At 46.1% G+C, this 15,946-nt stretch overlaps 2 protein-coding genes across 2 annotated transcripts in view; one reads left to right on the top strand and one right to left on the bottom strand.

Moving 5' to 3' along the window:
• The window catches only part of FGD1 (FYVE, RhoGEF and PH domain containing 1), a 42,420-nt gene extending 32,164 nt beyond the window's left edge, over nucleotides 1-10,256 (top strand). Inside the window, exons 10-18 of the mRNA XM_004461939.5 lie at nucleotides 130-276; nucleotides 656-748; nucleotides 913-992; nucleotides 6,151-6,181; nucleotides 6,675-6,776; nucleotides 7,155-7,280; nucleotides 7,457-7,618; nucleotides 8,627-8,770; nucleotides 9,313-10,256. Coding sequence (XP_004461996.1) covers nucleotides 130-276; nucleotides 656-748; nucleotides 913-992; nucleotides 6,151-6,181; nucleotides 6,675-6,776; nucleotides 7,155-7,280; nucleotides 7,457-7,618; nucleotides 8,627-8,770; nucleotides 9,313-9,618 — 1,191 coding nt within the window. The 3' untranslated portion in view covers nucleotides 9,619-10,256. The remainder of the gene's footprint in view (nucleotides 1-129; nucleotides 277-655; nucleotides 749-912; nucleotides 993-6,150; nucleotides 6,182-6,674; nucleotides 6,777-7,154; nucleotides 7,281-7,456; nucleotides 7,619-8,626; nucleotides 8,771-9,312) is intronic.
• Nucleotides 7,754-15,392, bottom strand: TSR2 (TSR2 ribosome maturation factor). The gene is made up of 5 exons (XM_058291065.2): nucleotides 14,863-15,392; nucleotides 14,622-14,712; nucleotides 11,986-12,077; nucleotides 11,285-11,461; nucleotides 7,754-11,082 (listed from the first exon to the last, which is right to left on the bottom strand). Exons 1-5 carry the CDS (start codon nucleotides 14,941-14,943, stop codon nucleotides 10,948-10,950), a joined length of 576 nt encoding a protein of 191 aa, XP_058147048.1. The 5' UTR covers nucleotides 14,944-15,392; the 3' UTR covers nucleotides 7,754-10,947.
• Between the last annotated feature and the right edge of the window lie 554 nt (nucleotides 15,393-15,946).

Genomic DNA, 15,946 nt, shown 5'->3' with positions numbered 1-15,946 from the left:
AGTGGCCCTTCTAACCCTTGCCCCTCCTTGGTCACCAACCTGTGGTTTCTCTGTCCTGGGGGAGTTTGTGGACATCTGAGGGGAGGATGGCACTGCAAGCCCTGCCATTTGCTTACTGTCTCCTGATAGGAGCGAATGCATAAGCTGCTGAAGGTATATGAACTGCTAGGAGGTGAGGAGGACATTGTCAGCCCCACCAAAGAGCTCATAAAAGAAGGTCACATCCTTAAGTTGTCAGCGAAGAATGGGACCACTCAAGACCGATACCTCATACTAGTAAGTGCCAGGTGTGAGGTTGTGGGTGGGCCATGTGCTCCCTTTCCCCACCACACTGACTCAAGACCATACCTCATGCTAACCATTCTTTTTTCTATTAACACCAACTTTTTTCTCTATATACACCAAGAATTTTTTCTTCTACTTAACAGACGAGGTAACTAACACTTAGAAGTGACTTGCCCAAGGTCACAGAGCTTTAGGAAGTGACTTCCATGCCTAGGCTCTTTACTTACCCCTATACCTAACCTTGGCTCTGTTTTCTCCATCTATTGCCTTGGGTCCCCAGCAATGAAACTTCAGAAGTCTCTTAAGGGCAGGGAGCTGGACCACTCCACTAGGTCCTCTGCATATATATCCCAAACCTTTTCCTTCCTAGTTCAACGACCGCCTCCTTTACTGCGTACCTAGGCTGCGGCTCCTTGGCCAGAAGTTCAGTGTGCGGGCCCGCATTGATGTAGATGGCATGGAGGTGAGCATCAGGGTGGGAAATGGGGACCTGGAGTGCAACCGTCATGTTGGGAAGAACAAACACATTCTAACTTTGACTCCAAGTCTGTGTGTGCATGTGCAAAGGGCTAGGATCCTGTGGAGCTCTCAGTAGGCCTCACTGAGTCCCTTTTCTCTTCCATTCAGCTAAAGGAAAGCTCCAACCTCAATCTGCCTAGGACCTTCCTGGTGTCAGGAAAGCAACGCTCCCTGGAACTCCAGGCCAGGTACTTGCCCTTGCCTATACCTTTCCTTCAGTCCTCTCTTCCCTTCAGAGATGCAGAGGAATTCCAGGCCTAGTGCCAGGCCTACCTCTCTGGGTAAGAGATTCTTCCTGAGAAAGAATGAACACCCTTCCCCAAAGATACAGGGCGGCTCTTCAGGGGTAGGGGTGATCCCTGAAGGCTATCAGGGTGAGTACTTCATGATGTGGGCACTCCTGCCAGGAGGGCTTCTGGGGCAATGAATAAGCTCTCCCTATTTAAAGCAAGAATCTCTTCTGATGGATTTCATTAGAAGAGAGGGAAGAGGGGCATACTGATCTTAACATGAATAACATCAACGCAAAGAGTTTATTCTAGATGCAGAGATTTAAGAGAAATAATTAAATGCAGTGCTTGGTCCTTGATAGGAACCTGGTTTGAGGAAAAACAACAATAACAACAAAAACAGCCCTAAAATAATTTTTCAGGACAATAGGGAAAATATAAATGTGAAATGAGCAGTATATGGGTATTGGGAAAATATTACTGGTTTTCTCAGGTGTGAAAATGGTATGGTGGTGACACAGGAGAATGGCCTTGTTTTGGGCTATGCATGCTGGGGATTTAGTGGTGAAGTGTCAGGATGTCTGTAATTTACTAGAAAAATGATCACCCAAAAAATACATACATACATACATATATATATATATAGCTGAAAGAAATATGGCAAAATGTGTAAAATATTGCATCTATATAGTGGATATAGAGGTATTTAGTATCCTTTTGCTGTCCTGTCTACTTTTCTGTATACTTGAAATTTTTTATAATAAAATATTTAAAAACAATACATGAGTAGAATGCCCAGCCATTTAGCAAAGGGGTTTTCATAGCCATCCTCTACTTAGACTCACATTTAATTAACATTTTGTGCCAGGCACTGTTTTAAGGGCTTTACATTAAACTGACTAGTTGAATCCTTACAACCCCATTTCACAGACGAGGAAACTGAGGCATGAAACAGTTATGCATCTTGCCCAAGGTCCCACAGCTAAAAAGGAGTGGAGCCCAGCCCATCTGATCCTAGAATTTGTGATCTAACCTCTGCCCATGCTGCCTTCTGAGGGCCCAAGTGATAGGGTATCAAGATCATAGTCAAAGCCCGAGAATGGTCTGCTCCTTTTTTTTTGTAAAGATTTACTTTTTATTTCTCCCACCCTCCTGGCGTTGTCTGTTCTGTGAGTCCATTCACTGCGTGTTCTGTGGTTCTGTGTCCACTTGCATTCTTGTCAGCAACACTGGAAATCTGTGTCTCTTTTTGTTGTGTCTTCTTGCTGTGTCAGCTCTCCATATGTGTAGCACCACTCTTGGGCAGGCTGCACTTTTTTCACATGGAGCGGTTCCCCTTGCAGGGTGCACTCCTTGCGTGTGGGGCTCCCCTACGCAGGGGACACCCCTGCGTGGCACGGCACTCCTTGTGTGCATCAGCACTCTGCATGGGCCAGCTCACCACATGGGTCAGAAGGCCCTTGGTTTGAACCCTGGACCTCCCATATGGTAGGCGGCCGTGATGGTCTGCTTCTGATAGCCTGCGAAGAAGTGAGAAATGAGAGATAGAACCCTTGTTGCTGAGACTGTGTGAAGATGGGAGGGAGAGATGAATGTGAGTGAGAGGGGTCCTCCTGGAGGAGAGCATTGTGAAGGCCTGCAGCGAGAAAAGTAAGAATAAAGCTGATGACCCGCACATCCGGGGAAGGGCAGGTGCTGGGCCCAGTCCGGCCTCGGTGGAGCCTGAATGAGAAGCCACGTGACAGGGACACATCATTTGCAGGGAGGGGGCTGCAGAGCAGTGTAAGGTTTTCTCCTAGTAGTAAAGGGAAGGCACAGAGGGTTTGCTTTGCAATAGCTTTTACTGCCTCTTAAAAAATTTTTTTGCAAAATTTCTCCCCCCCAAATATCCAGAAAAGTAGAAAAAATAATACAACAAACACCCATTGGATTCAGCTGGGGGGCTTAAAAAACTCCTGATGCCTAGTACCCACTTCCAGTGATTCTAATTTAATTGGTGAACATAGAAAATTTTAAAAACCTCCTCAGGTAACTTTAATATGTGCTCCAGGATTTAGAACCAAACTTAAGAGTCAGCAGCTGCTAACATTTTGTGCTATATACTTTAATACACATCTTTTGCTGAACCGTTTTAAAATAAATGACCCCATGACACATGACATGTCATCTCTATATACTTTCAGGATGCATCTCTAAAAAGCCTACTATAGCTTTTAAAAAATCAAAAACAATACTTGTTCATTGCAAAGAAATAAGAAAATAGAGATAAATAAAAAAGAATAGGATTAAAGTAAAATTTTCCTACCACCCAGAGATAACCAGTGTTGATATGATGGCAGGACTGTTTTCAGGCCTTTTCTCTATATATACACATCCAAAAACACACAAATATGTATATTTAATTTTTCCACATTTTATTATGAAAATTTTCGAACATGTGGAAATGGTTAAATAATTGTACAGCAAATGCTCATGAACCTACTATTTAGATTCTTTTTTTTAAAGATTTATTTAGTTTTAAAATTTCTCTCCCCTCCCCCCCCCCCAGTTGTCTGTTCTCTGTGTCCATTCACTGTGTGTTCTTCTGTGTCCGCTTGTATTCTTGTCAGTGGCACCGGGAATCTGTGTCCCTTTTTGTTGTGTCATTTTGCTGCGTCAGCTCTCCATGTGTGCAGTGCCACCCCTGGGCAGGCTGCACTTTTTTTGTGTGGGGCGGCTCTCTTTATGGGGTGTACTCCTTGTGTGTGGGGCTCCCCTACACAGGGGACACCCCTGCGTGGCATGGTACTCCTTGTGCACATCAGCACTGCACGTGGGCCAGTTCACCACATGGGTCAGGAGGCCCTGGGTTTGAATCCAGGACCTTCCATGTGGTACCACTGAGCCAAATCCACTTCTCCATTTAGATTCTACAAGTGTTAACATTGTGCTATACTTACTTTATCAAATATCTATCCATTTATACATTCACCAATCCATCTGATTTTTTAAATGCATTTCAAAGTAAGTTGCAGACAGCACTACACAGCATCCCTAAAGACTCTGGCATACTTATCATAACTAGAGTTCAATATTTGCTTAAGGTTCTCCCCCCCACCTTTTTAAGGCAAAGTTTTCATATAGTGAAATGCACGGATCTTAAGCATACCATGGATGAATTTTGGAAAATGTAAACACTTGTGTCATTTTTTTAAAAAACAAAAATGGGATTGGTACTATATATTTTATGCATTTTGCTTTTTTTAACATATTATTAACATCATCTTTTTACATCATTAATATTGTCCTGCAATAGTAAGGTACCATAATTTTTTAACCTAATCTCCTGTTATTGGACACTTACTTTGCTTCCAATTTTTCGCTATAGTAAGTAAAATTGCAATAGACATACTTGTAGCTAAATCTTGACTTGTGTTTAATTTTTCATGAAGTGATTCTAAGGATGTAGTTAGACTTCATATTAGAAAAATATTTTGATGTCTGGAGCATGGTTGCAGAAGGACCTTAGAAGAGGACAGACAGGAGGCAGCAAAGAGGTCTCCTAATTCCTACTGAGCAGCTGATGGTGCAGCACTGAGGCAGAAGCTCTGGAGGCAGTCAGGAGAGTCAGGGAAGGGGGAACTCACACTGATAAGCATCTAGTATATCAGACATTGTGCTGGGCACTTTACACATCATCTCAGAAACCAGAGAGAGAGAAAGCAAAATACAATTTAAAAAACAAAACAAAACAAACTTTCCTCCTTTCTCAAACTTGACATTCCAGCAACAGAGATTTATTTATTTATTTATTTACTTACTTACTTAGTTATGTATGTATGTATGTATGTATTTTTATTTCTCTCCCCTTCCCCTCCGCCCCGGTTGTCTGTTCTCTGTGTCTATTTGCTGCATCTTCTTCTTTGTCCGCTTCTGTTGTTGTCAGCGGCATGGGAATCTGTGTTTCTTTTTTTGTTGCATCATCTTTTTGTGTCAGCTCTCCATGTGGGCGGTGTCATTCTTAGGCAGGCTGCACTTTCTTTCGCCCTGGGCGGCTCTCCTTACGGGGCGCACTCCTTGCGCGTGGGGCTCCCCTATGCGGGGGACACCCCTGCGTGGCAGGGCACTCCTTGTGCGCATGGGCCAGCTCCACACAGGTCAAGGAGGCCCGGGGATTGAACCGCGGACCTCCCATGTGGTAGACGGACGCCCTAACCACTGGGCCAAATCCGCTTCCCGAGAATTATTTATGGTATCTCGTGTGTTCCATATTCTTACACTTTACCCTTACTCCTCTAACTGTGGCCTAGCACCTACTTGATTTTATTTATTTATTTATTTATTTAATCCCCCCTTCTCCCCCGGTTGTCTCTTCTCTGTGTCTATTTGCTGTGTCTTGTTTCTTTGTCCGCTTCTGTTGTCGTCAGTGGCACCAGAAGTGTGGGCGGCGCCATTCCTGGGCAGGCTGCACTTTCTTTCACGCTGGGTGGCTCTCCTTACGGGGCGCACTCCTTGCGCTTGGGGCTCCCCTACGCGGGGGACACCCCTGCGTGGCATGGCACTCCTTGCACGCATCAGCACTGAGCATGGGCCAGCTCCACACGGGTCAAGGAGGCCCAGGGTTTGAACTACGGACCTCCCATGTGGTAGATGGACGCCCTAACCACTGGGCCAAGTCCGCTTCCCGAGAATTATTTATGGTATCTCGTGTGTTCCATATTCTTTCTTACACTTTACCCTTACTTCTCTAACTGTAGCCTAGCACCTACTTGAGGAAACCTTCCTTAAAGTTTTTCATCCCAACTCTAGGTTCCTTCCTCTGGGCTCCCCAGCCCTATTTTCACTCTGTCACAGCACTGGTCCCTCTATATTGTCCTTGTCTCCCCCACTGGATCATGAGCTCCTTGAGGGCAGGGTCTTCTTTAAGACCCAAATTCCTAGCACAAGGTCTGGAAGGAATTAGTAACTGTTAAACAGTGAGGTGACTTGCGCAAGGTCACACAGATAATAAATGAAGGAGCAAAGGGTCAAACCTAGGTCTGCCTGACTCTAAAACATGCTCTTTACCACACTTCAGTTGCTTTTTTTGGCCTGCATAACCCAACCTCTTTCTTTCCCCCCCCCCCCCCCCCACCAGGACTGAGGAGGAGAAGAAAGACTGGGTCCAGGTAACATCCAAGGCTTTGTGGTAGGGGGCTGGAAGACTATTAACATGTCTCCTAAGGGGTGGTGGGCTTTCCCCACTAAAACTCATATCTCACCAGAATGGACCTGGGTACCTGTCTTCCAACAAATTTTACCATCCCCATTTTATAGATAAGCAAACTGAGGCCCAGAGGTTAAGCAGAATCTCAGATTCTTTTTTTAGAATGCTGGTTCCTGTGAAGGTTTAATGCCAGTGAGTTAAACCCCGTAAACCCTTAAGCCCAGACAGTGGCCAGAAAGGCCTTCTGAGATTTTGAGCCACCGCTCCCCTCCCCAATTTCACAAAGGTAAGAACTGAGACCTAGATTTGGAAAGGAATGTGTTCATCATACATCAAGCACTGACAGAGCTGGGCCTAGAACCTAACTTTTCTGACTCTAGGATAGGGCAGAGGAGGGTGAGGTAAGGTGGAAAAGGAATGATGGGTTGGGCTCATTTCTTACACCTCGCCGCCAGGCCATCAACTCCACCCTTCTGAAGCATGAGCAGACGCTGGAGACCTTCAAACTGTTGAACTCAACAAACAGGGAAGATGAAGACACCCCCCCAAACTCTCCAGTAAGTGTCCCCATATCCTCTTCCCCTGCACTGGGACCCCTTCCAGGCTGCAAGTCCCCATCTTACCCTGAAATGCTATCCCTTTTTCCAAGAGTAAAGACCAGAGAGGCAATATATGATCCTGAGAAACAGTCTTCTGTTGGTAGAGCCACAAAGAAATCATTAGGGAATTCAAGGTCCAGAGTGTAGAAAGCGACTTGTTTTCAGTTGAACAGTGAAGTGCGGGCAGAGCCAGGACTCAAAGGCAAGTCTTTAGAATGTGTCTGCTGCCCCCCATGATGATCCATACCTTGTTGCAAGGGCAAAGGTGAGCGTAAGGGTTGGCTGGACTGGGCTGGTGAGTAACTGTTTCTGACCTGGATCTGGCCCTTCTCTTAGAATGTGGATCTTGGGAAGCGGGCACCTACACCCATCCGGGAAAAGGAAGTCACCATGTGCATGCGCTGCCAGGAGCCCTTCAATTCCATCACCAAACGCAGGCACCACTGCAAGGCCTGTGGGCATGTGAGTGTTGGGAGGTAGGGGCAAAACTGGGGAGGGGACAAACTGGCAGCCTGAAAGCCCACATCTGAGTGGGCACCCTCCAACTGGGAGGAATCTGCAAGTCTGCTGTGGGAGTTGGTACACTGATGGGGAAGGCCAACTAGAATCAGGCTGCTCTTGCCCACCTGCCACTCCAGGTGGTTTGTGGAAAGTGCTCCGAGTTCCGGGCCCGCCTCATCTATGACAATAACCGTTCCAACCGTGTGTGCACCGACTGCTATGTGGCCTTGCATGGGGTGCCTGGGAGCAGCCCAGCCTGCAGCCAGCATACACCCCAGCGCCGGAGGTCCATCCTGGAGGTAAGAGCTAAGCCCTCACAAATCCATCACCAACCACATGGGCCCCAGCCATCCACCCAGTGTATTGAAGATGCCATGGACATCCACTGAAAAGTGACATACATGGAATGAATATAAGTAAAACAAGCACAAGAGTGAATGAAAATCATTTTTATTTAAGTGCTTTATATACTTAATCATCACAGTAATTAATCTACCCATGCTATTACTATCCCTATTTGACACATGAGGAAACTGAGCCCAGAGAGGTTATTTCCCTACATTACAGTGAGTGGCAGAGCTGACATTTTAAAAAATTAAATCTTTTTATTATTACAAGGTAGGATATGTGCACTGAGGAAAATTAGACAATGTAAGTAAAAATAATAAAAACCCAGAGAATACCACTTATCTTTGTCTTTCCAGATACATACACATATATGCATATTACACATACATAACACACACGTTTTTATCTTTTTAACGGAGGGGTATTTAATGCTTACTCTGTGTCAGACACTATCCTAAGTATTTTTACATATATTAACTCATTTCATCCTCACAACTCTATCTGCTTTCCTTCTAAGTCAATACATTTTCATCTAGAGCTGGGATTCTGAGCCACACTGCCTTAATCACACCCTTTTAACCACAGGGCTTTATTACCTCTCTGAGTGTAGGCAGTGGATATGTGATGAAAGATGGAAAAAGGTGAGGTATAAATGCATGAATGACTTGAGGAATAAATGGACTGTGAAGAAAGAATGCCTGATTAGGCATTTAGATGCCCCACTAGATCTCTCCACCCCTTCCACCAGCTCTGGCAGTAGCCAGCCCCCCAGAGTCAGGCAGTCAAGATTGTCCTCACTGGGTGACACTAGGAAAAATCGCTCTTGCCACCTAAGTTTCATTTAGTATCCTCATTTGAGATATGGGAATAGTAATCCCTACACCTAGGGGGTGCTGAAGCCAAGAGGAACCACGCTAGGCCTTTGGTCAACATCAATGCCCCCATGTCTCTGGCCACAGAAACAGGCCTCAGTGGCTGCGGAGAACAGTGTTATCTGCAGCTTCCTGCACTACATGGAGAAGGGTGGGAAAGGCTGGCACAAGGCATGGTTCGTGGTCCCTGAGAATGAACCCCTGGTGCTGTACATCTATGGAGCCCCTCAGGTGTGTATCCTATTCCTTTAGGTCCTTTCAGCCACCTGGCAAAGCCAGGCTGCCCCCCTTACCCCAGTCCTCAACCCCTCCTTGGCCTTGAGAAAATCAGAACTCCCACCTTTGTGAACCAAAGGCCAGCTAAGGATAAGGAATGATTGTGGGCCAGGGTATATAGAAAAAACTTAGGTGAGTTGGGAGGGCTGGTTTCCCAGAGGAAGGAGCAGCAGAGATAGGGTACTGCTAGATACAATTTGGAGTGGGGACAAGCATGCAGTGGGGGAAGGACACCCAGACCAAGCCTGAAAACATTATTTAGTGTATGCTAAAGAGACTAACCCAGGTGGTTTTGGGGGGGTGAGAGAAAACAGATAATCAAGTCATCCTGCATTCTAGCCCCAGCTCAGACATTTATTTATTTGTTGATAACAGTGGAGCCACAGAAAAAGTTCTTGAGCAGGGGAAAGAGGGGAGAAGATGCTAAACCAATAAGAAGCTGGAGCAGAGGGAAGGCCTAGTCCCAAGGTGACCCCAGCTCTGTCCCTGCTCTCTAGGATGTGAAAGCCCAGCGCAGCCTGCCCCTCATTGGCTTTGAGGTGGGGCCTCCTGAGGCAGGGGAGCGGCCTGATAGACGGCACGTCTTCAAGATCACCCAGAGTCACCTGAGCTGGTACTTCAGCCCTGAGACAGAAGAGCTGCAGCGACGCTGGATGGCTGTGCTTGGCAGGGCGGGCCGTGGGGACACATTCTGTCCAGGCCCCACACTGTCTGAGGACAGGGAGATGGAGGAGGCACCGGTGGCAGCTTCAGGAGCCGCTGCAGAACCCCCTGAAGCCCTCCAGACCCGAGAAAAGACCTAAAGGGTTTGGGGAGAACTGGGAGTCCCCTGCCCCACACTAACTGCCCATGTCCAGTGGGGGGCTCCAGCCCCCTCCCAGCTCAGTCAATACTTGAACTCCCATCATGGGCATTTTCAATCCCAAATGCTGGGTCTTGCGTTTTTTAATTATTTTTTTTTCACAAAATGTGGGGTTTTAAAAAAATATTCCTACCATGACATTAATTTTTTAGTCCCCCCCCCCAATGCCCCAGAGAAGGTGGGATCTCTTGCTAGACCCTCCTGAATTAGGCCGTTTTGCCCCCTCCCCTCCCCCACTACTGTACAAATCCTGCCTCCATACAATCCCCCCCCAAAGCACCAGAGACTGGAGACCTGGTTTCTGAGTGCCAGCTCAGCCACTGAGCCCTGTGGCCACCTACCCTGCCCCTCAGCCAGTGTCTTCACATGCACAACTCAATGTGGGGTGATGACTATACTTTTCCTGTGTTTCTCCTATGGCTTACAGCTTCTGCCTGGCCCCAAGTCTTACCCAGTATTTTATCGTCCAGACCCATGGCAGGGCCACTGGGCAGGACAGGGGAATATGGGGGGAGGATAATGGAAACTCTTTGTTTTGTTTTTTAAAGAAAAATACAGTTTATTTCAGGCTTACAGAAACTTTCAGAGCACAGATGTATTCCATTTGTCCATCTGTTTGTTTGTCCAAAGCACCAGGCTCCTAGGGTGGGCCCAGAAATTACTCCCATGCTAAGCTCTGAAGCCCAGCCCCCTAGAAGGCTGATTCCAAGGTTACTCACAGGTCAAGCCACAGATTAAAGAATAAAATATTTACAGAGGTCTTAAACCTCATTCCTGGGTTTAACTGGGATGGAATAAGAGTACAGAAAGGGGGTGGAGGGCACAAAAGAAAGCCCAGCTCTCCACCTAGCCAAGATCTCAGAATTCCCAAGGGAAGACAGGGCTGGAGGTTGGGCTACAGAAAAGGAACATTCCTGGGAGGTTCCAAGTTCTGGGCAAGAGTACAGAGCTGCTGTGTGTGTGTGTCTGGTATGTGTGGGAGGGAAGGGGCACACCACAACTTTCCTTCTCTTTAATTATTCTCTCTTCCATTCATGTGTTCTGTTCATCTCACCATTCCTGACCCAGCCAGCCCTTAGCACTGAATATTGGTTCTCCTGCTGGTCTTTCCTGGCTTTTCTTCCCCTGGAGGGAACTGGGCAGGGGAGTGGAGGAGAGGGAGGGTGAGGATAGGGTGACCAGCCAGAGGTCCACAACTCTCCAAAACAGCCCCTACAAACAAGTCTCAAATCAGCTCACAAACAAGGGCCCAAACCATTTCCAGTTCCACTCATTTCTTCCTCCGGACAATGGTCCAGCCATCCTCCACTATATCCTCTTCCTTAATAGTCGGGGAGTCTGGACCAGAGGATTCAGCCTGGACACAGACCCTGTCTGTAGCTGCCCCATCATTCGTAGCTGAGACCTGGAGGGGAAATACAAGAAAGAGCTAAATATACCTTCCAGTTGTGGCCACTAGAGACCCAGACTTTACCAGGACTGGCTGGGTGACCTTAAAGAAGCTACCTGCCCTCTCTGAATAATACCACCACCACCAACAACAACCTTCTCATCACTTCCCTGTGAAACCAGCTATCTCCCAGAAAATGGAAAATTCCCCCCTTCACCTCCATCTCCTCCACACTGTCCACTTCATCTTCATCCTCATCAGTCTCTCTGGTTGTCGGAAGTGCCGTGGCCGAGACCCTGCACTTTCTTTGGATGATATGGGAGGCCATCTCCCTCAGAGCAGCACCATCACCCCTCTGGAAGTGGTGGAACATGGTCTGCAGCTGCTGGCTCACCTACCAAGAAAATATTCAACCAGCTTGGATTCTCAAGAGAACATACTATACAACTAGCCCATGTTTGCAGCAAGAGTGGAGAGGGGGTTGGAATTTTCCAGAAGAGTACAGGGCTCTTTCCTTCCCAAGGAATTCATCAGTGAAGCAACCACACAGGAAGGCCTCAAGTAGTAAAGGAAGGCAGGGAAGGCACTAGAACTGGGCTTTGAAAAATGGGAGATGTAAAAGATGTAAAAGAGAAGGCAATTTCAGCAGGAAGAGCAATGTGAACCAGAGCAGTGGGTAGAAATGCACCTGTTCTGTCCTGTGCTTAGAACAGACCTGGCTGAAAATTATATACAAAGAAAAATAAGGGAGGAGAGGCAAGGTTTGGAAAGACCTGGGAAGATTAGACCTTTTCCTCTGAGCAACAGGGAGTCATAGAAGGTTCTTGTGTCACAGAAAGGTCTTGGCCCAAGTCAGACAGTTGGGGAGAGAAAAGACTGCAGGCAGGGACATGGCTATTGTGTCTATGATAAACTCACCTGGGGCAGACTCTCATCCTCCACAATTGTATCAAACTCATTGGTCATGAGCTCCCCAAGGAAGTCCTCCACTTCATCTAGCTCCAAGTCAGCTGAATAAAAAGGGACAGGGTCCTTTGGTCAAAGACCAGCCAACTTCACCATCCCTACCCACTAATCTTCAATACCTACTTGGTGGGTCAGCACCTGATTGGTGGGTAAATGGTCCAAAGAGTGAGCCTTTTGTTTGCTGAAATGTTCTGCATTCCAGGTTTTAACAAGATTTTTTAAAAAACCAAACCACTAAATATTAATATTTAATTTACTATCTCCTGTATCCCACTAAGCCCTCTATTCCCACAGCTCCCAGCCCCATGGTCAACCTCTTTCATCTGGCATATTGCAACTAACCTCCCCTCTGTGTGACCTTGAACAGATTATTTACTTCATGAGCCTCAATTTTCTCATCTGTAAAATGAGGCTAAGAGTGTCCTCCTTGAAGGTCTATTACGAGGAGTCATCCAACACAATGCCTGACACAGGGGAGACCCATAATCTATGTTTCCTTCACTCAAGGACTAACGTTTTTGAAGGGTAGAGGCCCTTTACAACTGTGACTCCATTGATAACAGGAGGCCACACATCAGTGAGATTGGTAAGAAGAAATGAATATAAGTAGCTACAATGATAATGGAATGAAATCATAAACTTGACATCAACATCCTATTGTGTGACCTTGGCCAAATCCTCTCTGGGCTTCAATTTCCTTTTGGGCCCAGATCAAATGCTCTATATTTTCTAAATTAGAGAATAACTCAAGAAAGACTTCCACAAAGCTCCTTACCCTTTCTTCTCACTCTATATTCCCTGAGGGAGCTCATTCACATCCTTGGCTTTCCTTACTACTCTACCCTTATACCTCCCAAATCTGTCTCCAACCCAGACTACTCTCTGACTAACTATTTCAGACACCTTAGACCCTCCATATCCAAAAGCCAGACTCATACCTTACCCTCCAAACATACTTCTCATCTTCCAGGGTTCCTCCACTCCATGAAAGGCACTTAGTCCACCTAGCCACTCAAACCTGAAACCTGCCATTTTTTCCCTCCCCCCATGCAGTAAAATAATCGCCAAGACCCTAACCAACTCCTTTCTTTGCATGGCTATTGCCACTGTCCTAGTCATCATTTTCTGGACAAAAACAGCCTTATCAGTCTTCCCCCTCCAGTCCATGCTCCATGCTTATTTCCAATATTTCTAGCCAGCAAATCCCATCCTATTACTCACCTTAGAACATGCCCATGAATTTGTATCAGCTACTGTAGTATTTCAGTCTGACTTTGAGAAATAACTTTTCTGCTGAGTTTCTATCCATAGAAAGTTAACAGGAAACAAGGACAAACAGGTTTCTTTTTCAGTGGGTCTTATTTTTATCCAAGCCTTTAATGTTAGTAAGTGCTGACTCTTAAGTGGGAGTGGGAGAAAAGAGCTTTCCTTTCTTAATTTGACTAGCAAAGTTTTTCTTCACTGACCTTCTAACAGGACTAGTCTTCCATAACATGCATTTTGGCAAACACCGCCTAAAGAGTAAAATTAAAGGCATATAAGGCCTTTTTTTGGGGGGGGGGCAGGGGGTGATGTCTCCACACCCCCACCCCAGCTTAATTCTTTTTACAACTCCCCCCACACAGACACACACACACACACACACAAACACCCTTACTCCAATACTGAGCTCCCTGCCACTTTTCAAATATAAAAAACAATCTTCTCATACCCCAAAACTTAGGCAGGTGTTGCTCTAGTTAGCCCCTTCTCATCCTTTAAGATCCAGCTCAGTCACCACCTACCCTGAAAAACCTTCTCCCTAGTCTCATGTTCTCCCAAGCACCCTGAGCTCTTTATTGGAACGCCTATTACCCCCTGTTGTAACTGCCTATTTACCTGCCTGGATCCCTCAGTAAATTAGTCGACTTCTTTTGAGAGAAATAACTCTGCCTATTGTCATCTCCAAGGTTACAGAATGAATGAAGAATTTTGTAAAAATCATACTATGTAACAGGCCCTCTGCTGGGACCCTTATTTTTATATGATTCTTTAGAAAAGCAGGAGGAGTAGCTCTTCTGTAGCCACTAGCCACATGTAGTTACTGCACACCTAAAATGTGGCTAGGCCAAATTGAGATGAACTAAAATTGTAAAATACACACATTTTTAAAAATTAACACTAAAAAAAAGTAAAATATCATTATTAATGCCTTATTCTATTGAAATATTTTGAATATGCTGAGTTAATAAAATGTAATATTAACTTCAAATGCTCCTTTATTAATGTGGTTGTTAAAAATTTCTAAACGACAAGATGTGTCTTACATTATACTTCTACTAGACAACACCGGGGTAGATACTTTTACATGCATTTTAGAAACTAAGAAACCGAGTTCCAGGGAGTTGGAGAATGATTTGTCAAGCATGAGAAAACGAGTCAGTGGCACGGCTAGTAAGGCATTCGAACCCAGGATTTTCTAACTCCAAAGCCTCTTACTCAGGTACCAAATGACAACTGCCCAGGAGCAAATAAGGACTTTTCCAGAGCTAGGCGGCTCTTCTCTATGCCTCCACAGAGACTTGTCTGAGCGCCTCACATTCACTCACCATTGCGGATGAAGTACTCCTCCACTGCATTCCCAAGCCACTCGGCCTTCTCCAGGCTGTGTGCGCCCCCGAAGCCATTCTCCACGGCGATCTGCAAATACAGGCCCGATCCCACCACATCAGTATGGACGCCAGCCTGGAGTGGGGTGGGGGTCCGCCCAGCTAAACATCGGGCGCCTTGCCCCGCCAATTCCTGTTCTGCCCCAAGCCCTAACCTTTATCCCGGCCAGGTCTCACTCACCTGCAAAGCCGGCCAGGCCTCCAGCGCCGCCCGGACGCCAGCCCCGAAGAGAGCGCGCGAATCCTCCCCAGCGCCAGCCATCACCCAGTCGCGGATCACGTGATATAGGAGTCGCCCAATGCCTCCACCGCCCGGCCCAGGCAAAAAAGCCGAAGGCCGATCCTGAGACTAGTGATTCGCGTTTCCTCTGACTTGGCAAAGAGGCTAAAACAATAGAGAGCCTATCAGAGCGAATCACTCTTTTGTAATAATTAAATAGAAGAAGGACGGTTGGGGCCTGTGGATTCCCGAACAGTAGGTACTGCGCAGGGAAGATGTGGGGGAACTTATTAGAGATACAGATTCCCGGACCCCAGAGACTCAACCTCAGGGAGCTTAGCCTAAGGAATCTACATTTTTTTTAAAAAGCATCTTGAGGTTGGCGCCACCGTAGACTTTTGGGACGCTCGCTGACTCCTTCCCTCTGACGCTGTCAAATGATGCTGTTCGGAAAAATGTCCCGGCAGTTGTGCGACATAAAGAAACTACCATGGTCATGTGACTCCAAATACCTCTTGGGGTGGTTGAGTGCCTTGTTTAATAAAGTGGTTTATAAAAGCATCAGGAACGTTGGATCCAACAGGGTGGCGTCTGAGTGGTTGCTGCGCTGCAGGGCCATGGTACAATACCAAGGCCAGGAGAAGGGGCAGAAGGACTACAACTACCTCCCGATGGGTTCTCTGGACGAATACAAGATTCAAGTTATCGTTGCCACCGACTTTTGTATCATGAGCATTGGATTCAGTCACAAGGAAAAACTTGTCCAAATATCTCAGACATTTTCATTTGTCCAAATGTTTCAGACATTTTAGAAAAGGAAAAACTTGTCCAAATGTTTATAGTTTCCTTCTCTGAAACTAAAATTAGATTTGAAGTAAAAAAAATTTTTTTATTCCAGTATAAAAATCATTTGAAATTGTTCATCCCAAACAGCAACAAATATTAATCATAGAAGTATAAAAATGTAATATCATGACATTGTATAAGGGGAAAGGGCATCCTGAGTCCATCATATGCAGAAAATAAATATTCAGATGTGATTCAC

Source organism: Dasypus novemcinctus, chromosome X (genome assembly GCF_030445035.2).
Source record: "Dasypus novemcinctus isolate mDasNov1 chromosome X, mDasNov1.1.hap2, whole genome shotgun sequence".
In the NCBI taxonomy this organism is placed as follows: domain Eukaryota; kingdom Metazoa; phylum Chordata; class Mammalia; order Cingulata; family Dasypodidae; genus Dasypus; species Dasypus novemcinctus.
The sequence above is the reverse complement of the archived record's forward strand: the minus strand, read 5'-3'. Positions and strand labels throughout refer to the sequence as shown.

What these genes read in the sequence shown, in the direction of transcription:
- TSR2 (XM_058291065.2), bottom strand. Translation starts at nt 14,943, where the DNA reads ATGGCTGGCGCTGGGGAGGATTCGCGCGCTCTCTTCGGGGCTGGCGTC. An exon ending in AGGCCTGGCCGGCTTTGCAG is followed by an intron (nt 14,713 to 14,862) that starts GTGAGTGAGACC and finishes CTGTATTTGCAG; the next exon opens with ATCGCCGTGGAGAATGGCTT. An exon ending in GGAGTACTTCATCCGCAATG is followed by an intron (nt 12,078 to 14,621) that starts GTGAGTGAATGT and finishes CTTTTTATTCAG; the next exon opens with CTGACTTGGAGCTAGATGAA.